Raw genomic sequence first — 27,450 nt, forward strand, 5'->3', positions numbered from 1 at the left:
GTCAAGATCTCTATACTAAAGAGATGATTCTATACCACTTGTAGCATTTAGGCTACAGTAGCAGAGCGTGCAAGGCTAACCTGTAGCTGGGAGTGCCGATATCAGTGTACGACTAAGTCAGACTAAGTTGAATCTTTAACACAGAAAGGGGAATAAGATGTACACATGTCTGTACAAACAGAAAACATCCACAGAAACATTTCATCGATAGCTATATTTTACTCAAGAAGATACAGAAGCAGAAAATGACTGACCCTTTTGGCCCGAGTAACTTAACATTAATATTTGTTATGCATCAACTGTGATTACTAATGTTATTGTGTGTCAGCTGCCACAGAGTCATCCTGAATTGTACCAGTGACACGTGAGCTGTTCATCCGATAATCTCCATTGTCAACTCGTCAATCGGAAAGCACTGCATGGTATTAGTGTGGGAATACCCCTCAACTGTCTTTGAATTGAAATGCACCAATCACAAGGTGACATGATTGTAATTTGACTACTACTTGGTTGTGGCGATGTATGTAACTGGCAGTATATGGCAACATAGATTTAATACTCCCGGTACACATATACTTTATAGATATATTAAATTAAGATTGTCAAAATTGGTATTTCAAAACTGGATTGAATAGCATAAACCACCTTAGAACTGTAATCTATCTTTTTGCAAAAATATATAGACAAAATGTTTACATTTAAGATTGTAGAAACATTTGCTTTCGAATAATCACCCAACAAAGTTCCTTAAGAGCTTACATCGGAATAAATATTGATATTTTTCATTTGAGTTAAAGGCGCCTGATATTTCAGTCGAAATGCATTCAAAATACACACCATATGTGTACAAAGTATCTCAGTGTAAATATGTTGTTCAGTAATTAGTGGTAAGCTGTTACAATAATTGAGTAATTCATATATATGATATACTCAATTATTTAAAAATTACACATTCTATGATTGTTTTTAGTTTATCGAATATCCAGTAACCACGCCGTTTATGTGTGTATACACCCTTTCGCTATTTTCAATACGTTGGTGATTCAGTATTGTAGCAGACTTCTTTTTTTATGATTTGCATGGCTTAGCTTACAGTTAGTGAATATTTTAATTCTACATAAATATCCATCTGTTATTGCCAATTTTATTTACTTTAGTCGTCAGCTTGTAACATCATAAAACTATATGTGCAGTTGTTGTTGGAATAATAACTGACATGGGCCTACCTACTGGAAGCTAAGAATAGAAGGCACAACAAAATGACAAATGTTATTAATATGGCGCTTACAAAGAAGGATAGAAATGAATCAATATATATGTATGTACATTTCCGTATTGAATGGGAATAACCTATATATCACAATTCATCAATCTGAGTGACAAAACTACTAACGCCCCAGTGGGTAGAGTGGATTACGTGTATTGATAGACCCCGGGGATAGACCACTATAGGTGTAATATTACCTATGGGGTAGCAATAGTAGGAATATGATTTCATTTTGTCTGGTTCTTGCTGTTGTCATCTCATCACATTGCAAGTAAGCTATGTCGGGACTTTTGCCGCTACAGTCACCCAATGGCATATAAAGTTTTCATATATATATATACAAATATATATTTGATAACACTTGATACTTTATATATATATAAAACTCGGTGAGTATCAATCTGCTAAGACAGTGCTCTATACCGCAGTGGCAGAGCGTAATAGTTTTGGTAGTACTGGAACTCTTTCTGAGTTGTCTGATGATCGCACTATGCGTGAAACTCCGAGTTACAACCAAGAAAGAGTTCCAGTACTACCAAAACTATATATATATATAAAGTATCAAGCAAGATACATAGGAACCGTTACACTGTGTTTTAAGCTGTTGGGATAGAGAGAGAGAATAGATCAAAATACCATCATAGTCGAAAAGCTTCATATTTGAAATTCGATCCGTTGTCATTCTTCCAGGAGGCTTTACGTTAACGAAGCCCACCACTTTCCATTAAAAAAGTTCACCACTGTCATGCAAAGATTCACGTGTGCTTTTGGAAAAGTTCACTGTATACGTTTGAATAGTCACAGGTGTAGATATACCACACCAGTCGATGTTACGTAGTGTGATTTTGTTACTATGACGAACCTCGAGGCGGTATTGGTTCAATCATACATCGGACAGTCTGCTTACATAATCGCTTTTTCAATCAGTTGATCGCTAAGGTAAGTAAATGAGCCCTTTCCTACTATATGACATTGGTTTGAGCATAGACACTACATTTTCTATGGTTTGAGATATAGTGTTGATAATGCAATTCTGGATACAGACGTACCATTTGATCATCATTTCTCTCCGAAGCTGAAGGCATGACTCAAAGAGCTTTCTTTGTGACGGTAATTTTTATTTGATAAACCAGGACGCATTGAATGCAGCTAGCTTCTACAGTAATACCCCTTTCTATTCTTACCTGGTTTGACCCGTACTAACTACAGTAAGTGTCGATCTAGAACTCTGACGGGCAACTGAGTAGTGACGATGTGAATGGTGTACTTTTGAGAGTAAATATCGCAAGTACCGTATCATGAACTTCACATTTGGGCAGTCAAGGTTGGTTTACATTGTTACAATATTCGTTCAGCATTTGTGAATGAATGAATGAATGAATGTAATAACGATCGTGACAGAAGGATAGAGATATGTCGGAATATACATGTATCATTAAAGGTAATGGAGTGCTAAATGCGATTGGATGGAGGTTAATAAATATCAATTTCTGTATATTTTAAAATTTAACTAGTGTGAGTGATTCTGTTGTGTGCAATTCATCCATTGCTGCCATATTTTGTTACCACTGTGTGTCAGCTGTGATGCGATCATAGCATCGTTAACAATAACACTGCTAATTCTGATGCATTACCTACTGGTACCAGTGCCACGCATCAACGTCGATTTTGCAGAGGTTGGCACTGATTTTCTCCTCTTCCTACTTTATATATCGCGCAGAATTAATGACCAACGAGGAAAGATCTCAACATTCATTGGTGTGGACCTATGTGCGTCAAGCCATGGCTCCTGCCTGGAACTTTCACCGTCCCAAATGGAATGTTCATTATTCAAAACGAACTTGTTGTGTGGTTTCGCTCGGATTGGTATCTCTAGTATGGCTTTGTTATCTAGCCAGCACTTCAGACAGCGAAGATCTGAATGGACCCCTTCGCGTGTATCCCAGTGTCTACGCTGACCCAGAAAGAGATGAATTTTTATTTGACACTTTCCCTGAGGGGTTTGTCTGGAGCAGTGCGACCTCTGCTTATCAGATAGAAGGTGGGTGGAATGCTGACGGAAAGGGGTTGAGTATTTGGGATGAATTTTCCCATGATCCAACGTTGATTCATGACGGCCAATCTGGTGACGTAGCTTGTGATAGTTATCATAAATGGCAAGATGATATCCACATTTTGAAAGAACTGAACCTGCAAGCATATCGTTTTTCTATCAGTTGGCCTAGAATACTGCCGGACGGAACGATTGACAATATAAATGAAGCCGGTATCGAATACTATAATAATTTGATTAATGATTTGCTAGATGCTGGAATCATACCGTTTGTAACATTGTATCATTGGGATTTGCCACTGAATCTACAAAAGACGTACGGTGGTTGGTTGAATTCTGCAATTGTAGAAGATTTTAATAATTTTGCCAAACTATGTTTCAATAGATTTGGCGATCGTGTCAAGCACTGGATAACGCTGAACGAACCTTGGGTAGTGGCTCAGTTGGGGTATGGCAGTTTCGGCAAGGCACCAGGTATTCTTGGTGATGGTGTTAAAACGTACCTCGCTGCTCACAATTTGATTAAAGCCCATGCTAAAGCTTGGCACACCTATGATACAGAATTTCGACCAACGCAAAATGGAGTAGTTGGTATTTCACTAAACTGTGACTGGGCAGAACCAAACAAACCTGGCACTGGTGATGATGAAGCGTCGGAGAGAATGCTACAATTCTTTATAGGTTGGTTTGGTCATGCCATCTTTGTCAACGGTGACTATCCAGAGCAGATGAAGACACGAATTGATGCTAAAAGCAAAATGCTTGGCTATCAAGCTTCCCGTCTACCGTTTTTCACAGACGACGAGAAAAACTTTATTAAAGGAACGGCGGACTTCTTAGGTTTAAATCATTACACAACGACTTACGTATCACCTGGACCAGAAGACAACAGCGTGCCTCCAGGTTGGGGCAAGGACCATGGCGTGCAGAAATGGTTTCACAAATCTTGGCCTGGTTCAGGGTCAGGATGGCTGAAAAGCGTACCTTGGGGACTGCGTAAATTATTAGGATGGATTAAAAAAGAATACAATGATCCAGTTATCTACATCACCGAAAATGGTTTCTCTGGAAGAGAGCCAGAAAACCTGGAAGATATTGGAAGAGTTCGATATTACATGTCTTACATGAATGAAGTTTTGAAAGGTGCGTCAATCAGTTGGTTTGTTCTCTATAGTTGTCTCAGGTTGATAGATAACCTTTTTAAAGAGAACTTTTCATATTTCTTTTCAATTGTTTTTTTACCAAACAAAATGTCAGTCAATACCAACCAGACACTCACCGTCAAAACTCTGATATTGATTGTTTTCTTTTGAGGATACGTTTCACCGTCTAAGGCTGAGAAACATTTAGGCCAAACGCATTAATTTATAGAAATTTCCCGATTAATGTTCTCAGCCTCAGTACCATTACATCCTTCTAAGATTAGTCCCGCTTGCAGACGGTGCACGGGTCTAGATTACTGACATGACCCTCAGCATCGGAGAGGGAAGGGACTACTTACTCCGTATGCAAGTAGGACTATTCTAAGATATGCTTACCACGAACATATACACATAGAAATTACGACATATTTTCTTATTTCAGCGATTAAACTTGATGGCGTGAGGGTTCAAGGTTACACAGCCTGGTCGTTGCTGGATAATTTTGAATGGCAAGCTGGATACACTGAACGATTTGGTCTGTATCATGTCGACTTTAACGATGACAATAGACCTCGAAGACCCAAGTTGTCGGCAAAATTCTATTCTATGATCGTAAGAAATAATGGATTTCCGCAAGAAACCGAAGATGAACTGAAAAACTTTCTCCAGCCAACATTATAGAAACGTGTATGGGACAGTGAAATACTTTGAAAGTAATGTAGAGTTCTTAGACATTTTCGTGTTTACATATATTGCTCATTTGAAAGTCACAATTCAATGTTTTCTTTTTTTTTATAATTTCACTGTGGTGGAGACTTGTGGATGGTAAAATACTGTAGGTAATAGGTGACTTTTGCAAAAGTATGGGGTATATTATTCGAAAAGGACTATTCTATATTGATTGGACAACTATTCACTCCCTTGAGTGCACAAAATGTGTAAGAACAGTTTTGAATGATGCAGAGTAATATTTTCAGAGAGAAGAATGACAACTCCAACGACCTGAGCCATGTGACAGACGACAGTGACAAGGGGTGAAAGATCACTGCAACACCTTTTTGTCATTTACTCTTGAAATCATTCTTTAAATGTGTTTTTGCTTTCTAATCAAGAAATCACAGACAAGGAAGAATAAGATGGAAGTAAGTCTGTTCTAGTTTAATAGCCCACCCCACAAATTGGCTAAGAGTCCAACAAAGCTTAGCCTACTATAAAGCCAATGCCGGGGTGCATGACAGGTTATGTTGCATGTAAATTTTCTATATTGTTGGATATTAAAAGGTTAATAAATGTATAAAAAATTATAGAGAGTACAACTACACAACACGATATATACAAACAATACCCTTGAGTCAGGTTTAGACGTGAGATACATATTTATACAAACGCATATTTTTTATACCCGGAGTAATAGCACCCTCACACCTCAGACCACTTCCGTGGCCAAAGTTTAATCACACTTGTCTTCTAAATCTCTGCAATTATCACCCTAATAAAAACAGTTGTACTCCTCTCCAACTTCCCCATTGTTTCAACTGTGCTCTCAATTTCACTTAGCATACCTTTTACAGTTAACTGGACACTTTTCACACAAAGAAAGTGTCTGCATTCCGTTAATCCATGAAAGGAACTGTCCGCTAACACTTTCAACCCATGAATGAAACTGTCCTCAGCATGTTCATCATTTCTGTAGCACTGCCCTCAATTTGTAATAACGGACGGGTTCACCAAAACTGTCCTAATAAAAACAGTAAATGTCCTCTGACGTGTACTATAACATATCAGTAAAACCGATTTTAGGTCAGTTATAATGATAGTAGTGGCTTATTGGTCAGTCTACATTTTGGTAGCTGTTATACCAATTCAGTGATAATTTGAAGATATTAGTAGTACCTTCTCCCATTCTGAGATCATTCCTTTTTTTTGCTTTCTATCATTCAGATGATTTCCTTAAACTTTGGCTAAACAATTACAGAAGTCCTTTCATGGTTGGAAGATGATGAGAGTTTGTCACACATAGATAATGTCATTGTCATGGTCTATGGCTAAAAGCTTTTTTCCACACAATTTACAGGGCTATTTTGGCTGGGACACACTCTTGTTTTTGAGGGCTTGAGGTCCCAGACCTTTGTGATAACAAATGTACAAGAGTATACTTTTTCAGCTTAGGTAATACATGGCAGGACGAAAACATACATTTGTGAAGCATGTCTTGACAGAACTGAGAGTGATTTCAGATTCACACTTACCACTTCACTACCTGGCATCACTTTGACAATGTCACCCAAAGTATTCACATCAGAAGTACTTGAGCACTCTCTGGGGTAATCAAGTCAAGATAAATGTTTATATACACCTTGTAGGACACAACTGAGTATACAACAGACGCAAGAGTGTCTGAAGCTCAGTCACGGAATCTACATTTTATGATCAAATTGGATTTTAAACCATATTTCAAGCTTTTTCGTGCTCAATTTCACCTCTGCTCCAACCAAATAATTTGGTTCATTATTGCAAATACTATCAACACTTACATACTGTACTAATGCAGATCCTGTACATCTATATCAACATCAATTTCTTGGTAACAAACAGGCAGATAGAAAAAAGTATCATTTATTTTAAGAAAACAATAATGTGAATCTGATGGACACATTCAGGAAAAGATATTCAAACTGAAATAACTGTTATAAAATATTGGCAGCCTACATCTATGTTTTCATCCCTTGGTAGACTAGTATGCTGTTATGACTTGGACAATTTCCTCTTGACTGAATCTCTGAAGAAATCAAAGACAATTTGACTGGCTGTTCGACATGCTTCAAGACAGGTGTGGAACTGAAAGACAAAGGAAGGCAAAATATGTATATAGCACTAAAATTAAGTACAAAGTAATGTTCTATGATCTTGAAAAAAAAATCAGTAGTAGTTTAAGACGAAAGATTAGAAAGCTCTTATAAGCAGAAACATCTTGATGTCTCTCTTAAATATATCAGCAGTAGATGATACACATAGTTCTAGAGCTGCTCGGGGGGGAACACATATTAGAAAGATATAGCCCATAGTAATTGAGCTGGTAAAAAAATCTGCATAATGAAAATTTTAGAGAATTTGTAATAGTACTTCTAACTTATTTACCTGTACTCTAGTCAAGCTGTTAGACTCTTGGGCAAGTTTGCTAACATTAAAGCGACCACAGTTGACATAACACCAAAGGCACTGTCATCATCCTTGCCTTTTTGTTCCGCAACCTTGTGAGTGCAGATCCAAGGTCTTGTTACAAGACCTATACTTCAACTTCTTGACATAAACTTTCACCAGAAATAGTATAAAACGTACCTGTTCAACTGTATATATTCCTTGTGTATGTGATGTGACAATATCTTTGTTTTTACTGTCGAATGCAAAAGTGAAAATTGATTTTGCCTCCTGCAAATAGAAGATAATCTTTGTAATTATCAAAGGTATTGAAATCATCTTGATACAATCTAGCAGCTCAGAGTTGAATTGCACCAAAGTTTGTCTATTTTTACACTGTGCACAGTAATTATTCATTCAAACAATCACTATGTTGATAAAGGACCAGCAGAGTATACAGGCACATCAAGTTTAATTTTATTTGAACATATCCATAACTACTTGAAAATATTTAAAGGTAGGTAGTGTTTAATATTGCACAATTGTATGTCCAAAGCATGGTTAAGGCATACAAGAAGTAAGTATTAAAAATACACATCATGTATACACACGTCAGTAATACAACAGACTAACTCGGATATAAATTTTTGATGGTTACCTTTTCTTGTTGATCAGTTGGATCTAAAGTGATAACATCATCCTCATCCAGACAACATGTGACTGATGCAACTAAGTATTTCATAGGTAATCCAGCATCTAACATTGCCATGCATGCAGCATTTATACAACATGACAACAGCTATATTTTGTTAAGAATTCCAAGCTATATAAGTTGGGAGCTATGTCATTCTACAAAAATTAATAAACATGAATGGGCTCCATCCTATGCGTTCGTCTGTTAGCTATACTCCAAAATAAAGCAGGATTCTACTTTGGGAATAGAAAACTTTTCACACAAGTTAGAAAATCATGTCACAAGGTATACAATGATAAAAGGGTTGTTATCTTTGTTTGCAAAGCATGAACTGACAAAGTTACTAATGTTTATGATATTTTCCTTTCTCTACATGAAATGACTATTTCCTGCCAAACATTCATAACAGACTGTTTGTTTAATTATTTGCATTCAAGGAACAGACCATGAACTGCACCTAAGTGCTTTAAATTCCATAAATTCCGTTTTTAAATGCATTTTGCTCATAATAAGTGAACCAATATACTTCCAAGGACAAGCATATTCCCAAGCTGGGCATAAGATCATGGTATGAAATTTTCACAAAAATGCATGGACTTATGTGTCAATACAGAAATATGAAAAACAAAGACAAGAGTATAGAAGGACTGTACATACAAACATGAAATATAAACAAGGATACTGATCCTGAACTGTGGATTATTTGTGTGACAACAGTAATTGATGATCTTGGATGAAGAGCTGTTAGAACAACTGTACCACATGTATTTCGGATAAGTCTCTCTTGAAACTTGTCTGCACACCCTGAAATGTAATTATCAAAAGAAAACATTATTCATCTCTGTTGTAAAGGAACAATTCCTTTCAATACATGATAACACTGTAATGAAACACAGGTAGACACACAGTCTGAGTCTATTCATCAACATTACATAACAGACATCAAAGTATGACATAATTAACGGGAAACATAAAACAAGTGTTATGAAATAATGTTTTCTCTCATTTACATGTAACACAATAGCTACAAAGGATGTATGGTTAGGGTCCGACAATCCACATACTGATCCTGTCAAAAGAAAGTGACAGTGGTTGCTAATTTACTAAATGTACAAATTGTTTTTTACCAGACCAATTTAATTTGAGCATGTCATGTATTCCTTACACTTATCGGAAATTTTTGAAAACGCACTCTGTCTAGAAATCTCACAGAATGACACTTATATGTCATATTGTAGCAATTGTTCCATTGGTTGAGTATATAAGCATGTACATGATGGCATCATTATACTTAGTGACTGTAACATGTGTGCAAACTATACTTTACCTGGAATTCCTACTTTAGGCTTGTAGATGACTTCCAGTGTAGCCCTGTCCAGTATTTCTTTGCTTTGTTTGATCTCTGCAGGACCATACACTGCTGCCATCACTGATGTATCACCTTGGAAATATGAAAATACACATATATATGAATGAAAAGATTAAGTAGCACAAACCACTAAATTACATCAAATTCATGAGTAATAATAATATAGGAATATACACAAATGTAGACTAGGTCTTAAACTTCAAACAAATGTGACTGCCATTTGGTCAAATCTGAAATCACAAGACATAGGTTTGAAAGAAATCAACTTGTAGATATAGGGTCTGAGATATGTTTGGACATTCAATGACAAACATACAGAATTAATTATAAAAGTTAATCCTAGACAGTCCTACATATATGTATTTTGGTGGCTAACTAAAATAATGTATACACACATTATTTACATCATCATCTGATATGCATTGATAACGGGCCACACAAAGAGTATTTTAGACATTTTGGTGGTGTTATACAATGTGCCCTTACAATAGTTTTTAATTTAATATATTGTAAAAAAAACAAATGTGTGTGATTCTGTCAATAAATATCATTAAGATAATAACCATAAATTGTGTGTGTGTATATGTGTGTATACATATATATATAAGGCTATATATAATACACGTTAGCTCTGGATGTATGTCGTAACAATAACATTTACATTCACAGACTGTAACTTAGTGTAAGCAATACCTTGATTGTATGTTGCTGACCCATCTGGTCTGGACAGTAAATTTTGTTCACAGCTCTGAGAACGTAGTGCATCGTCAGTCGTTCCGTTCTCCATAACAGAGGCGATGTTACTTGCAAGATTGTAGTACGTTTGCCACGATTTGCATGTGTTACTACTCACGAGACAGTCAACACGTGCACTTCCGGTTTCATCTCCACATGTGGGATTATATTGCGCATGTGTCAATCTTTGCATCCCTAACTATTTGGTTATTCTGTTCAAATAAAGAATCGCAATTTACTAATTCCTTCATTTTATATCCCTGAACTTGTTTTGAAAATCTAAAAACACATTGTATTTCTGAAACGGTACCAGATTCTTTCACAGATAACTAACAATTTGTAAATATTTACCTTTTTTTCTTATTTGGAACTAATAACAAAGTTAGAGGACCTTTCTTCGTGGCATTTTGAAACGAGGCTGTCTGTGTGTCCTTTCCAGACTGCTACTGTCAAAATCTTAAAAACCACGAGAAAACGGCAGAAAAAAATTGTAGACGGTGACAATAACTACTGAGAAAAGATGGATGCACCGGCGGGCTTTAGACATCGTAAGTGTAGGTTGACTTTTGGGGTTATCTAGGTGTGAACTGCTTGTCTATGCTATGCCGTACGATTTTTGTTTCCTCACGTAAAGTCTTAAAACTAACTTTCTCTAGTTCAAGTTGTTTTTAGTTGACTACGCCTTGTCATTGCCAATGCTCATGTTCACTCAAGACTTCCAGTCGCCTTGTGTACACCGTTTGCACACATTGCAGAGCTCGAAGTGTGAATGCACGCTGTATTAAAGAGATGCGAACAAATACAAATGTTGACATTTCAGTACTTATAATATAGTCTAGAAATGACGTACTTTTTGGATACCGGCAGATCTTGTAGTTCATGGCTCTACATGTATGATGTATATACTCAGTTTAGTTATAGATCCATATGTAGTTTTACACAAAATAAGAGGAATCCATACCTTCCATAATTTTAAAGTGCACATGTTAACCATAGGAGATGAATCCTGAATGACTTCCCATCTAATCGGCTCAATTGCAGCAACCATCTGGTTGTTTCTTGTTGTTTTGTCAATATGATATATTAATGTTCATTATTTAGTAAAGAAGACATCGTAATATATATTTACTAAAATACAATTTATTACTATAGAGGATGTGAAACTAACTAATGTAGTAATGATAATAGTCAACATCATACTCCAACTGTATTTCGAAATAATGTTGAAATTGTGTGTTGTAGTTTCTTTGATCATACCTTCTTATATAGAATGAAAATCACATAATTTGATTTTTCCAAACTCCTAGTACACATGATTAAAATTAAAATTTCAAGATTCAGGACATGTTCGGGTTGCATTAATGATAATTTGATTTTTCATGGAAACTTAGTACAGATACATACATAGATAATTTCTAAAATGATGAATATGGAAACAGTTGTAATTAATCTAGTTAAAAAGTCATGCAAATTCTTCATATATGATTCATCCCTGCTTATGTGATTTTATGTTGATCAAATTCTATGACTCATAACACAGTGGCATGATTCAATACTGAAAATTCTAGTGCTACTGCTACTATAAAAACACATTTGTAACCCGATTTCATACATCTGACAGTTGAGAATTTTACTCCCCAAGAGTGATAGTCTTTCCAATAACTCACATTGTAATGACTGTATAGCTAATTGATATTGGTAAAAATCTATTATCTACAGTATATGGCATATCCACTGACAAAAAATGGTTTCACCAACAAATGCTGTAACTTAATGTTTATCTTATAGAACAAAATATAAATTAATAGTTTTGGTGCAATGAAGAAATGTTCTGTAGTCTTCCATATAATCAAACATGGAGATCAGATACAGTCTCAAAATCATGACTGATGGTTATGAATAATTATATATATGGACAGTTATTATGTAAATGGTGAAAGTGCAATGTGTATAGACATAGAGTTTCAATTATTGTAGAATTATGACATACAGCAAATCACACTCTAGGATCACAGAAATATGACACAGCAAACCATGTGCAATATTCACAAAATTCATCTGATTAGCAATAGAAACAAACCCAAAAATAGAATCTTGAAAAACACCGTAATCATGATTCTTTAGTAATCAAATAAGAAAGCAAACCAGTTATTCAGTAGCAATACCTTTTATTATTTTTGTTCGTAAATTGTTTTTCTTACCTACATTATTGTTGTCTGAGTTGATTCAGATGCATGTGTGATCATGTAGTGATCAAACCATATCACCATCTCATAAATTTACAATTGTTGGACAAACAAGTAGTTAGTCCTACATACTGACTTCAAGCCATGTGTACACATACTTGCATGCAAGCAGTTGCACCTTGATTGGTTGTGGTGTAGATTTCCTTTTATTAACATTTTCTGATTATAATTAACAATATTATTTATGATTTATAGAATGTTTATCTTGCTAAAATACTTCTGCAAGTAGAATGCAAGTTTAGTATTCTTTTATTTTGTTCTATTTGTCGTATTGTGGTTTAAACACCGTAAAGGTAGTGTGAAGCAAATTTGCTGAGTGAGCATGCACATTATGAACCATTTCTTTTTATGTTGTCGTAACTGCTGTGATATTTATTTTTATTTAAAAAATTTGGCTTCCTAGGCGATGAAATAGCTGTAGCTGAAATCACTTTGGATATGAAAACTGTGTATTGTCATGAAATTACTATCATCTAAATTGTTTGATCTAGCAGAAAACTTCTTTGACAGCAGCAGTGAGCTATACACCTTTTCTTGCCAGTGTTGATATTCTCTTGAATATATTCAAATAGCTTCTCAAAGACAGGGTCGAAGCCGTGGTGCTAAAGGTAGTCAGCAGGAAGGACCAACACAGTTGTTTGATGATACCAGTACCCAACCACCTCCACAAGCTCAGTATGAAGGTAATGTTGGCTACAGTGCACCAATGGGGTCGATGGCTGGTGGTAGTTTTGGTGGTGGAATGGCAGGCCAGCAGGTGTTGAATGATCCAATGGCCAATATGGCTGTGCAGTATGGAGCATCACTTGCTGGACAAGCAGGACATATGATGGAACAAAATGTAAGTTGCAGAGATAAATGGCTATACATGTATTTAAAAGATAAAGATAATTCCTTTATTAGAAATAATTTTGCTAAACTTTGAGTGGAAAATAATGTATAGAAGATAATTTGATACTGTAGTCCTTACTATTCGCTTTTTGTTAATGCGAGTATCTATTCTGAAGTACATACATTTGTGATGTATCCATAGAAACCATTCATTGAAATAGCCATATACACAGAGCCATGCCCTAACATGACATGTTTTCCTTTGTAGGTTGATCGATTTGTTTCGATGAGCAAATTAAAATACTATTTCGCAGTGGACACAACCTATGTAGGAAAAAAGTTGGCGCTGTTATGTTTTCCATTTACACATCAGGTGAGCATTCAGTAGAATCAGTTTTTAGATATTTTTTCCTCCCAATTAGATTCTCTATGTGAGGTTTCAACTGAAGTGATAACCTTTGAAAATGGGATTTACCAAGGTAACTATGTAAGGATAACCATAGTGCCTCCCAGGATATGTTGCCCACATTCAAATATGGAACTATATAATAGTTGGCAACATTTGAGAATTGTACTAGAGGTAGCAGTCCTTCATATCAAGCTGTCAGCAACATTGTCACACTGACCCACAGAAAAGAGCAATTGAATTATTAACAAATGACAAAGATAGCAAACAAAGGTCTGACGGCATACCCAAGTTCACATTACTTCCTTATCATGTCGTAAACTAGATTTCTATATGTATTCTTTCTAAACAGCACTGGGCAATTCATTACAATAATCAAGATGAACCAGTGGCACCACGTTATGAAATCAATGCTCCTGATTTGTACATACCTATAATGTCCTTTGTCACATATCTCTTAGTGGCTGGCTATGTGCTTGGCACACAAAACAGGTAATGTATTGTGAACCCCTACAGTCTGTGTTAATGTATTTCATGATGCATTGTCTAGACCCATAGAAAGGAGACACTCTTAATGATCATTAATGTCACAGATATACTTAGAGTCAACAAGATATATTGTGCACTCAATGCTTTAGAAAGATTCATAAGGAGATCTATCCGTGAGGTTACTGCATTTTCTGGACAAGGCCTTTTTCAGTCACGCCATATTCTAATAAATATAATAAAGGTAGAGAAGTAATCCCAAGGAAAATATTCCAGAAGAATATCCAGCCATGAGCTGATTTTACCATGTTTTTTTTTCTACTCATGATGTACAGTGAGTATATCAAGATTTCCAGTACTTTTAACATTGACTGTTGACATAGGTGTAATTGCAAAGTGCCAATGACGATAATGTAGTGATAAGATTTGATTTACACAAGTTTTTGCTTGAACTTCTAGTTTAATATTTTAAAAAGGGAAGATTGTGCTTCTAAATGGTCAATTAAATTTAAACTATCATTTGAATGTCTAGCATTGTTAAATCTTTCATTGCACCTTTTTTTATTATCTTTTTTCCTGCACAGATTTGACCCAGAACAACTTGGAGTCCAAGCAAGTTCATCATTGATCTGGCTAATTATAGAAATTGGTATCATTCTCTTGACACTTTATGTCATGAATATTCCATCACAGATAAGATATTTGGATTTAATAGCATTCTGTGGATACAAATATGTTGGGTAAGTTTAGAACTTTTTTTGAATGATGAACACAATGTCAATCTCTCAAGCCACATCTTCTCTTAAAACCTTTTCATTTTCTCTTGTGTGTGGTGGTTTGACTAGACACAGAAACTTTAAATTTTACCCAGTGTGTTCAAAACATGGGATTTTATCAAATTCATCCAATTTTAAAACAAAATTAACAATAACATCCACTAGAACTCGGCAATAATTTGCTTTGATACAAGACATTTGTGAATAATAACTCATGCTTCAAGTTGTCAGGTATATACTGATAGTTTGTTGTTTTTAAATGGGAATAAATTTACATCTTCAAGAACATTTCCATTAAAAATAGTTTACAGATGTGTAATTACCTTACTATAGTTAATTTATTTTATTGTTTTTTCTTCCCCACAGGATGATAATTGTTCTTCTTGCAGGGTTATGTTTTAGATCACTGGGTTTTTACATAGCGTTACTTTATACTGCAACATGCATAGTCTTCTTTCTGGTAAGTATACATTCAATATGACAATGTTTAGTTATTATATAGGAAGTCAAATTATTGTCAGTTACATTCTTTCCTGTGAGTTGAGAGTGAATTACAATTCTTAAAGATGAATCATGAAATAATCCCAGCAATTGCATATTTACGTAAGATAATGACAAGTTAGTTTGTTTGATCTTTCCTTTCCTTTGGTACTGAGTGGAGGATGTTATGATGAGAAAAAGAATGAAGAAAGACCACAAACAAAGGAAGCAACCATTTTGTTTTCCTTTGTATTGTTTTGTTTTTTGAAATAGAAAAATAACTTATACTCGTGGAAATTGTTGAAGTGATGGTGCTATATATGGTTAAATTTGTGATTGATTACTCGGAAATTAACCGATATATTGCATAGGGTACTCTCCTAGAACTGAACAATCATAAGTTTAATGTGACTGTATCATCTCTCTGACTGTAGGTACGAACACTTAGGTTACTCATTCTGCCAGAGGGCCAACCCAACAGTGTTGTACATGGTAGGAAACGAGGCACCTACCTTTTATTATTTGTTGCTGCCATCCAACCAGTCTTTATGTATTGGCTTACCTCACACATCAGCACATTTAAAGATGATATCAACTGAGAAGACTTATCTCCAGACTGAAACACCAATTTTATATAAGTATAAACTGTGAACTCAACAATGTAAAAAAGGAATTTGAAACAGTTCCTAGATATGCCTGATATCATGCCTGATATCAAACTGAACAAGATACATTAACAACCTGTCTTGACATGCAGTGAAGTTTGGCAAGACATTGAAATTTTTCTTACTGTGCTGTTATCTCTCGACCTTGACACTGTCATGTTTTAAGCACACATTTCTTTTGAGTTTGTAAAAAGTGAACTAGCATATTACAGAGGAAATATAATTCCACAGTTTGGAGAATAATACATAATGTATATAAGACTTTAAAGTGCTTTAGCATTCAACATATCGTATTCTTGGAAATATCATGTAAGCAAGACCAAATTTTTTACTAGCCAACCAAAGTTTGTCGTCTCCTGTGAGACAATTATAACTTTATGTTCTAAATTTTCAATCCATGGTGATTGATGAAAATGGAACTACATGTATATCATTTCATGTTACTTTTAAGCACATTTAAATGTCAGGTACCTGTCAAATTTCCTTGCACATATGGACAAACTAGACAGTTTCATTATGATGTAGTATACATGTTACATCAGGTGATAACACAAGAATTTTCATTTTATTCATATTTATTTGACATAACTGTGATTTTTGTCAAATCCTGGAATAGTCAATTTAACAAAAAATGTTGATTCAACATACCCAACAATTTTGAGGTATTATACAAAATACAGAATGTGTCAAATTTTATGCTGAAAGATATGTTCTGGTGTACACTCCTGTAATCACTTGTTACAGCTTATGGTTACAGTAGTGCAAACAGTGGTGATTCATTTCAGTCTAGTATGAAAGAATACCACGTGAATTGAATTCTAGTGATTTGTCTGCCCACTATGACATATTTTTTGTAATGCTTCGAGTACAAAAAAAATTATGAAAACTAATTATATTTGCAAGAGTGATGTTTTTTATTTTGCTTTATGTGCTATTACTCAGTTCAGACATAATCACAATTTAGGTTAAGTACTGATTCTGTTGTTGGCTAAAAATTTTGAGAATTGCACATAGTCAAATGCTTCATCAAGATAACCAGATTTGTTGAGAGTGAGAACAAGGGAAGTTAGTATTAATGTCTCATGATCAGTGTCTGTTGACTGATTTACAGTTTGACAAAGTTATGCCAGCATAAATCAGAGTTCTCATAAAGTTAGGCAGGTTTATATAAAACTTGGTTATTATTGAAGTAAGGTTGAATGATCCATAAGCCATGCATCTTGCCAAGTCATTGTTTTGAAGTTGGAATGAGTTCAAGAGGTACTCTGAATACCTGCTCATTTTAATACTCTGAGAAAATGACTGTTCTGTGCATCTTTACTTTAATGAAAACTAAGTTACTGGAATTCAATGATAATTAACATTTCACTTCTGTCATAGTTTGTCATTACAGAAAGTGTTAGTTGTCAATGATCTGTATAGATGTATTGCTAGACTGAGGTGTGATCTGTCACTCCACCTTCTGCAGTCTTGTACTAGGGGCTTGTCGAGGTGTGAGTCATGCTGTACTCTTCAGACTAACATATTGCTTGACATAGTGAAAGACAAACTGACATGTTAATGGAATGTGATTAATTAATGGATTTCTAATGGATTCTTTAAAATTACACTCAAATGGTAACCTCAAATCTTAAGTAATTTACAGTATGCGTGATTGGAATTAAGGTAATTTGCTGGCTGTTATGTTATTTTCTATATGATAAACCTGATTATAAAAGTGGTCAAGTCTCGCTGCAACTTCTCCAGTTCCATAACTATTATGTAAAATATTATCAAATTGATTTGATTTTTTTGTTCTTTAAAAAATTACCCCAAAACTTGGACAAGTACAACATTTTATCATCCTGAGTTGATATCAGTCTGTTATACTTTTCTGCCTTGTCTACTAACAAACTAAATAAAACGATATTTTGTAAAGTTTGTAAAGTCTTATAGTTAATTTTTAGGCATATCTCACCTGTTCTGTTACAAAAAGGGACTTCAATGTGAGATTTATATGAACAGATATAATAAAAAAGAACAAATATATGTTGTGTGCATTGCATTCTTTGTATACCTTCACTTACTTATGACTCAAAGATTTCTTATTGTGTATACACTGCACACTTTCATTTACAATCATTTAGCTATGGTTAACATAGGAGCACCAACCACAAGGATTCAGTCTAACCTTTACTATTGAAACTATCATGCACCTCTGACCATGTACCATAGAGGGAGAGAGAAATGGAGTCTCCAGTCTGTGAATACAAATATACCTTACAAACACCATATGGTATAGGTGACATACATTCTTGATATGATAGCAGAAATACATACATTTGATAAATCTATGAACACCAAACATCTCCATTAATTTATCTCCTACAAGTCACTCCAGAGTCGCTGGTTTGATGTTTTGAACCAGTCCTAAAACCTATTCAAAGTTATGATAGCTTTTTGAGGTGTAAAAGTTGTTTTGAGAGTAAAATTTACTCTCAAATGAAAGGTTTAGGTTTATAAAGACATTGGTAGATTTCTGGTAATGGTTTTCAAGTTTTCCTTCGCACTCACTGAAACCGTGAGACATTGCCAAAGTTACAGTGCAACTCCAAAAGGCGATCTCCATTATTTCTAAATACCAGTTGCTGTGATATGCCCAAATGCTAGTCCAGTATATTTAACAGTATGGTTGTTGGAATAATATGTAAATTCAACCTATAGATGGGTACCCTGTCATACTATCATGGTGATATTCATTTTGCATGTGTTTACATAAACGTTCAAACACTATTAGATATGCATGTATCATTAAGTTGCAACCTCATCAATAGCAGAAAAGTGTTGACTATCGGGGATGACTGTATTTGAATTGAACTAGTGGTAGTGGTCAGAATAAAACTTTCGTTTTAAAGCTTTAATACAGAATGCAATTTGTACTGTACAAGTGCCACATTATTAATATCTCGAGGGATTCACTACTTGTTGAGCACCACCTCAGACCACCTCTTCATCATATATAGAATTAGGCCACTACAGATACAAACCATGATTATCTGGTAGTCTTATTTAGTGACAATGTTAAAACAATATTTCTTCTCTGCTTTTCAAGTGGCATGTATATGTTTATCTGAGCGACTTTGCCTCGTCATGCACCATACCTTTTACAAACTGTCCCTAGAGGGCGTCCTTTCCGATGTGGAATATTATGTCGACCCGGCATTCGCAATATTGCAACCGTTTTTCTGAGCTCGGTGTTATTTCATATGTTGTTTTGTTGAGTATTAAAATTACATTGGCGCAAGTTTTGCCCCGTAAATTACACTCTTACGATGTCATAGTAAACAGTAGCATAAGTTTATCAATGATACATTGTCTTTTTTTTTAACTACTCCTTAATCTCACAAAGTTTAATACCTAGACAGGTCTTACTTCTTTATGACCGTCTTTTCTGTCGCCACTAGGGTAGGATGCAAAGTCAACAACGAAAGTGTTTCTCTTTATTCCACTGATGATCGTATAGTGAGCTTAAATATTTTCAAACAGCTTAGGAACAACCTGTTGAAATTAAGGGGAGAGCTATGCGAGTTTGAGATGCGGACGATTGTCCCATGTTAGTGCTAAATTTATCTAAATTTGACTCAATTCGGTAGCACGGTATTGAATGAGCTATAGGCCTAATGTCGTTCAATGGAAAGACGAACCCATCATACAAGGTGCGATAGGGTGAGTGGACAGAGGACATGTGGTAGCGTAGCTGGTGAAATCAGATCTTATCCGGTGCATCCCACAAATGTAACTCAAAAAGTAGAATCTGGCAAACAAAAAGTACCCGAAAATAAAACCAAAACCAAAACAAACAAAATTTACTTATTTATTTATTTCTTGGATAACCAGCTAGTCCCATTTATAGGCTCATTTGGTTCAGTGTTAGTGCAGGAGGGAAACCAGAGTATCCGGGGAAAACTTGCGTTGTATGGTAGTCAAACTGAACGACACTCTTCTTACTTACAGCGTAGTAAATTTTAATCAAACCCCAACCGTAGTGGTAAGAGCTAGAGGCAAGCAAGCAAAGAGAGAAAGAAAATAAAGAAGTGACAGAAGTGACAGATATCCAAGTATCTCAACAACACTATGATACATGTAAGACTTCATACGTACCACAGTTAGTTTTCTTTACGAAAACAAACAAACAAACAAACAAACAAACAGACAGACATAAATAAATAAATAAATAAATAAATAATAAATAAATAAATAAATAAATACTGACAAACACCAACAATAGCGCAATCACAAATCAGTATCAACATTAATGAATGTTTTCCAGTATCAAGAATTCCTACTTGCAAAATAGTCACAATTCCACATATTATTGTTGATACTGAAAGTGATTACTCTATTGTTGATATTTGTCAGTATGTGTATATGTGTTTGTTTGTTTGTTTGTTTGTTTGTTTGTTTGCCTAAACTGAGCACAAGTCCCCCGTGTACGTACTGCAAAGCAATATATATATACTTATTACTCCCTGTATTACTCATAATACTAGGCTTTACGTTCCTATATATTACTAGACCCTTGATCACGTGAGACCGGGTAAGCTTAATTATACCCCAGCGCTGCGATTGATACTTTACCTCTGACAGTAACTTGTCAAAGTTTAAACTGTTTCTTTTTCAACAAATGAGCAGCTTATGTTGGACTTTAAAATGTGGTAAATGGGTACAGTTTACGAAAAGACCAACAGAAAAAACAAAAACAAGCTACTAGTATAATCAAGCTAAACAAGTGATAATCTGATCCTGGAATTTACATTTCAGTAAATTACTTATTTCATGAATTCATAGAACTTAGAAGGACGCCAATGTTCTGCTCCCGTAATTCTTATTCAATGTTTATTTTATTTCCGTGCTATTTCCAATGAATGCGTCATACGTGCATAAGTATTGTTTCCTCATCAGTGATTTGTTCACTTGAATTAATTTAACGATTAATATTTTAAGAGTATTCGCACCAAAGATTTACATTCTCGCAAAAGCAAGTCGTCTGAACCTATAGTCTCGCATTCAACGAGAACTTTCCATTCGAGAGTGATATAATCAAAATGGCGGAGCGACAGACAGCTCACGCCGCGAAGTCGGTAACATCGGGCACAAAACCGGTCCCGATGAGTTTATTTGCGACGTGGGAAGTGGACAGGACGTCGCACAATTGTATTCCTAGGTAAGTTTGAATTTGTACCTCAAAAGACGTCGATTTTGTTTATTTTGTTGGGTAATATTGGTTACCCCTCTCCATAGCATAGGCTACTCGTACCAGTGAACGATAACGTTCGACAGCAGCATATATGTAGTACAGTAGGCGTTAGCTCAGAACCGAACTATGAACTGATCAGATTTGCGAGATGGGTTGTTTACATTCCAAAACGAACCTTTTGGTCTTGATTAAAAGAGTAAAGTGTGTTCTTATCCTCGACAATCTTGATTTAAATATTTCGAGGTCAGTATTGAATTCGTAGCAGTTTAAATTTTGAGTGTAAATTTTTGTTTGTTATTGTTCATGTAACGCTTTTAGACAACACAGTCATTGACTGTTCAATTCATTGTCCAATTTGTGTCTTTGGTACGTTAATACAGTATAACGGTAAATTATGACTGAACGGTAGCATTGTTTGGCTTCTTACCCAGTAGAATGAATAAAAGTTAATTCACCCTGTGATATTGGAAGAGTTCGAAAAGGGAAATAATACAATGTATATAACCAAAACCATTAATCATACAACATAGTTGCGTACTTTGTTGTTTACATCGTATGGTCGGCCACACGTTATTATGACTGGCATCGTACACATACTGAGAGCGTTTAGACGTTCTTTAAAAGTTAGTAATAATAGTAAACCGTCTTTGTAATGTTTCTCACTTTTAAACGTACATCGAAACCTTTGCTGTCGACTGTTATTGTTTACCACTAAACAAGTTGCCGAGACAGGGCCTAACAACACTTTGAATCAGGAAGCGGAAGAAAGCTTGTACACTCGATATGGCATCAACATAATACATGTTTAGTGCACACTGTGTGGTTGTTTTATTCTGGAACTTAACGTTCATGTATATGTCATATGTGTGGACGGCTATTCCAGATATGCTGCAAGCAAGTACCAACCAGCATAAGGCATTTATAAATGGGTGGATGTGTCATTCATTGTGAAAAGTAAATATTCAACAGTAGAAGGAGTGGAAGTACAGTATGAATGATTCATTCGACATAGGCTGGTCTATTTTACTTTCGTTAATCATTCCACTCGTTTATTGAAAGTTGCCTGTCTAGTGTACCTAACTAATGTAACAACGAACTAGTCATATAAAACATACATACTTTCATGAATACACATGATGTGAAGGATGTGCACTGAAAATGAAATGATTTTTGGCATGTATTCCTTCCTGTAAAAAATAAATCTGGCTGTTACTTCATTGTTAAAATTTTGCCTCATGGTATTTGAAATAAACCTGGAGATAACTGATTTATGAAATTGGACCAATGCCAGTGTTTTATTAATGTAATTTCCAGTTTTCAATAAAAATACCTTACCTACAATTTATGATTCACGTTATAATTTTGACTGCCATAAATAGTTGAAAGCATAGTAAAAAAAAATAAAGTCAGGACAATAGAACATTCTTTTGAGTCCAAGGATGTATAGGAAATAATGTTGTTATCTTAGGTTATACAGCAGTGATTCAGTTTCCTTTCAAAGTATGCATACTTGAATCATGTCAGATATCTACTCCTATTGGTTATGAGGGAGCATCATTTATCAAGATAACTGAGCTGATAAAAGACAAATAGACTAAAGCATAGCATGGAACTTAAAAGCTGCTTCAGTGGAGTTATTAGTAGTGTGAAGGATATATCACACAATGTTGTTATTCAAGGGCAGTAAACTCAAGTATTAGAGTTCAATTGAAACAAACTGACTGACGAAGAAGGAAGCCATGGCTAGCTGTCCAACGTCAGTGTGATTTAATTCTTTAGTTTGTCATTATTTTCTTTTTATCATATAGCTGGTAGTGGATGAATAGTATGTGACTGTTTAGGCTGTTTTTGTATATTCTAACCACAGATAATAATTATTGTACTGAATCAGTGAATGTAAAAGTTACAGATTTTTGTTTAAAGTTCTCTACTTTCTAACTCAAATGAAAACATCTGCATTGCTGCATATGACTCCATTGTAGTTGGGTAAGAAAAAACCCCAAAGTGAACTGTTGATTTTATACATTGCAGGTTATGTAGTCTTCGGCTGACAAGGCTAATAGTTCTGAAACCGCTTGAAAGTGATTTGAGCTCAGTAGTGATTGCTGTTAAAATGCAGGTGAGTATGACTACATGTGAATGTGTGTATGTAAAACAGATGCTGTGTACTATCTGGTGCTATATGCTACCAGTGCCCTTGAGACCAAAGATTAGTGTGAGGGAAATGTCAATAGAATCAGTGCCATCTCATATCCACAGTTTATAAGATCAAATCTTGAATATTTCATAATCAAAAGTCGGAATGAAACCAGTTCTGCAAAAAGCTGAGTATGGATTGTATATATTTTACACATACCTATTTTCTGAAATTATGTACATTAGAAATAATTTTGACCTTGTAAAGAGTGGAAATGAGATGATACTGATTATATTGACATTTTTTTCACATTGATCAATCTAGTTTGTTGTTTTTGACTTGCTGCCACATTCAGGGTTTGATTAGTTTTGAGACAGATGGAGGGGGGGGGGGATTTTTTATTTAACTCACTCCCCACTGCCATTTATATAACCAGCATTGAAAAACAACGATCTGTAAAATATCCACTACATTTAGTAAGTTACCATGGTGACAGGTCTTGGCTTATGACTCATAAGAAATGTAGAATTGAATGCCAGCCAGCAGGTGTTCCAGCATTACTTGAAATGTCACTCATAGTAACTTTGTTATCTAGTCATTATGCACAATGCTTGAGAGGAATTATATTGAATAAAAACAATGTACACATGACTGCATAGTGATTTTAGGATTTGATAGTTGATGTTTTATTAAACTGTCTAGGCCATTGTATTGATCTATATACATGTAGGTATAGGTATATTACCTACCTATCTTCCTAGTATCTCCCATATAGGAACTATGAATTAGTCATCTCAACATTCAAGTACTGTTGTGATTTGTGATTTTCAGCACACTTCTTCCTTGTTGTCTGGATAGGAATACAGTGTATGCGTAAGCTGTACACTCACTACCATTGACAGGTCTTGGCTTATGACTCATAAGAGTGGAAACAAACAAACATCCTACAAACATCGTAACATACAATGTATTCTCTGCCCTTTCATCTATTTTTTATCAAGTTCAAATTACAGTATGTGATCAGGGTGAAATCTCTCTGGTGTAAAATATATACAAAGAAAAACCATAGTGAGAGTGTTATCTTATTGAGAATTCCTGACATGTTTGTGAAGTGCACCACCCAGTGTGTATGAACAGTGTCAAAATAAAGTATTGCACATGCTAAGTGATATAAAGTAATGATGTTATTTGCAAAGTGTGGTAGGTAATCTAATAATGTGATAGAGATAAAAATAAATCATATAACAAAAACTAGCTTGTTATAGCATGATATGACATGTTTACTGTTACATTATTATAGAGTGCCTAGACTGATGCTGGCTAGCAGGGATCTAGATAAAGGCTATTAGTAACCTTCCACTATTGATATCTCTAAATGTTCTACTTTTAAAGGTGTTCTATGTACATGTAGTAATTTGTTCCATATGTATTTCATCATGTGTACCCAAAAAGATAGTGAATTTCTTCAATGATTATGTAGGGTGAGGTGCATATTTTATGGGGTATATCTGATGTGTACATGAATAAAACTGATAAAAATGGTTTTCTGGAAAGAGTTCTGAGTCAATATGGTGTGGAGGTTTAAAGACCAATCCATATGTTTACTATGAAATCACATCATATTGTGTTATGTTTGTGTAGAAGTGCCTTCATGTCAGAGTTTAGGTTCAGGGCAGGATTACTTCTCACTGAGAAACCTGATATTGACATGAAGGAATGAATAGAGTAACATTCAAAGACTCTGGCTTGTGTATTTCAACACAGATTTGATTTAGAACACTGCTTTAAGGTGTATTGAATATAAAGTGAGTAGATTACACTAGAATACTGAATTAATCAACAGCAAGTATGGGCTGGTACATTATGATTAAGGGTGCAATGAGATGTAACACTATGACATTATATTTTCCAGGCAGAAGTTTATGAATATTACATATGTCATGTCACATGGTACCTAAAAAGATACACATCTCAAGGCATATTCATAATGTATTAAAAAATATGCTGCCAAGAAAAAAATGAGAGAATATTTTCGTAGATTTGACACTTTTTCTCATAATTACTGAATATTTGTTATTTATGTGCAGCATTTTAAGCGATGTCATCTTGCGATTTTAATTATGTATATTTTTGTGGTAGCTGTCCATGATCAGGGACAAATATTATTACAGTGATATCTGTCTGACAGACTGTGGCTAAATCTTGTAAACAATTCATGTATTAAAATAATATCTGGGTCAGTTAGTTGTTCATAATTTAATATTACACATGATAATATGGAAATGTCTTATTTATATCAATGAAAGGGATATCTTGGTAGCAGCTGGTTGAATATCAATACTTCCTAATTTTTAACTACTTGTGGTTTTGACATTGACTATTCACTCTGTTATGCAGTAATAATTAGGTTATTGTTTGTTACATTTTTGAGTGTTATATGCTGAATGTGAAAAATAGAGATTGTTTCTCCTTAATATGATTATTTGAAATCCGTAATGAGAACATCTTACTAAGTCATTTAATCAGTTGTCTTGATAACCAATGCTTGTATAGAGAATATTATAGTGATTTGTGTGGAAAATGGGATTAAGTTTGAGAGGCAGTGTATTATTCTCAGTATTATGTGTATGTTGGTGTGTGTTTTGTGAATGATATATCTGTCATAAACGAAGTGTAGTTTATGAATAGAAAGCCGCCTAGACTGTGACCTGGTTGACTGTCTTATAGTGATGATGCCACTCTTTGTATAAGAATGGATTTCAGTGAAATGAACCTACCCATTTATCAAGATTTACCTGTTTCATTTTATCTGCAGTCTCTATCTAATATCACAAATAGTCTGAGTCTTCAGTCAGTTGAGTTGATATGTTTCATGATTCATATTTAAAAGTCTGAGGATGTAGATTTTCATTGAAATGCTGTCCTTTTGTTCATGGACATTGATATATATAATTGAAAAAAACATTTTAGTTCTTCACTGAAAGTTCAAGTGTGAACAAATAAATACATGACATGTTTATTATCTTGGTATCATTGTGATTTGGAAAAACTTAATAAATAAAAACAAAATTAGTGTGTAAATTTTCATCAAATAATCTACAAGTACATTGTAATAGAAAGTAATTTTCATATCCTTAACTTGAAGAACATTTTCAGGGTACAATTCTTCATTTTATTGATCAGGATGTCAAGGTTGACATTGAAGGTTAAATGATTGATAAAAAACAAATTGACACTTTGATAGTGTTTGTATATATTTCACTGATGTATTTGATATCACTACAGATGTCAGACCTAAGAAAAGGTCATTGCCCAGACTTACTGTGGGTAGAATCATGCAGTGGATATGAAGACAACCAGATATCAATAATGATAACAATATCGAATATCATATTTATGTTTGACATGGCCTCCCTCTAAAGTTATGACCAAAGTGTAATATTATGATTATGAATTCTTCATCTGAAATGTAAGGTGTGAAGTTTTTAATATTGACAACAATGTATTTACTAGTTTTCTGTATGTGTAGTCTAACTGGCTTGATTTTCTATAATATATCTCTTTCAATATTGACAACAATGTATTTACTAGTTTTCTGTGTGTGTAGTCTAACTGGCTTGATTTTCTACAATATCTCTCTTAACTGTTAACTGTATGTGGAGAGAAAGATCATTAAGTATAGCATCTAGACTATTGCATGTGCAGTGCAAAGGTAAAAAAACCATGACCCCATATTGACCTGTTGCCTTTTGAGGGTAAACAAGGAATGTAAATATTATTGACATTATC

The 27,450-nt window shown here is 34.7% G+C and overlaps 4 protein-coding genes across 5 annotated transcripts in view; 3 read left to right on the forward strand and 1 right to left on the reverse strand.

The window, feature by feature from the left end:
• The first annotated feature begins 2,926 nt into the window (after positions 1 to 2,926).
• LOC144453533 (cytosolic beta-glucosidase-like) lies at positions 2,927 to 5,591 on the forward strand. Its single transcript, XM_078144846.1, has 2 exons — positions 2,927 to 4,463; positions 4,905 to 5,591. Exons 1-2 carry the CDS (start codon positions 2,993 to 2,995, stop codon positions 5,141 to 5,143), a joined length of 1,710 nt encoding a protein of 569 aa, XP_078000972.1. The 5' UTR covers positions 2,927 to 2,992; the 3' UTR covers positions 5,144 to 5,591.
• Positions 5,592 to 7,082: 1,491 nt separating this feature from the next.
• Positions 7,083 to 10,549, reverse strand: LOC144453342 (exosome complex component RRP46-like). The gene is made up of 6 exons (XM_078144608.1): positions 10,357 to 10,549; positions 9,622 to 9,735; positions 8,977 to 9,098; positions 8,259 to 8,399; positions 7,802 to 7,891; positions 7,083 to 7,300 (listed from the first exon to the last, which is right to left on the reverse strand). Exons 1-6 carry the CDS (start codon positions 10,448 to 10,450, stop codon positions 7,208 to 7,210), a joined length of 654 nt encoding a protein of 217 aa, XP_078000734.1. The 5' UTR covers positions 10,451 to 10,549; the 3' UTR covers positions 7,083 to 7,207.
• A 262-nt stretch (positions 10,550 to 10,811) lies between these two features.
• On the forward strand, positions 10,812 to 18,288 carry LOC144448904 (protein YIF1B-A-like). Of its 2 annotated transcripts, none has more exons than XM_078139251.1 (7): positions 10,812 to 10,952; positions 13,217 to 13,485; positions 13,744 to 13,848; positions 14,234 to 14,373; positions 14,952 to 15,107; positions 15,510 to 15,603; positions 16,058 to 18,288. In XM_078139251.1, the coding sequence occupies exons 1-7, from the start codon at positions 10,919 to 10,921 to the stop codon at positions 16,220 to 16,222; spliced, it is 963 nt and encodes a 320-aa protein (XP_077995377.1). In that variant the 5' UTR covers positions 10,812 to 10,918; the 3' UTR covers positions 16,223 to 18,288. The 2 variants fall into 2 exon arrangements, with proteins under 2 accessions (XP_077995377.1, XP_077995386.1); XM_078139260.1 differs by having other exon boundaries at positions 10,812 to 10,946.
• A 3,080-nt stretch (positions 18,289 to 21,368) lies between these two features.
• LOC144449426 (phosphofurin acidic cluster sorting protein 1-like) overlaps positions 21,369 to 27,450 on the forward strand; it is a 58,000-nt gene continuing 51,918 nt past the window's right edge. Inside the window, exons 1-2 of the mRNA XM_078139961.1 lie at positions 21,369 to 21,491; positions 23,556 to 23,643. Of these exons, the coding sequence (XP_077996087.1) occupies positions 21,373 to 21,491; positions 23,556 to 23,643 (207 nt within the window). The 5' untranslated portion in view covers positions 21,369 to 21,372. The remainder of the gene's footprint in view (positions 21,492 to 23,555; positions 23,644 to 27,450) is intronic.

The sequence above is a fragment of the Glandiceps talaboti genome, chromosome 2 (assembly GCF_964340395.1).
Source record: "Glandiceps talaboti chromosome 2, keGlaTala1.1, whole genome shotgun sequence".
NCBI lineage: Eukaryota > Metazoa > Hemichordata > Enteropneusta > Spengelidae > Glandiceps > Glandiceps talaboti.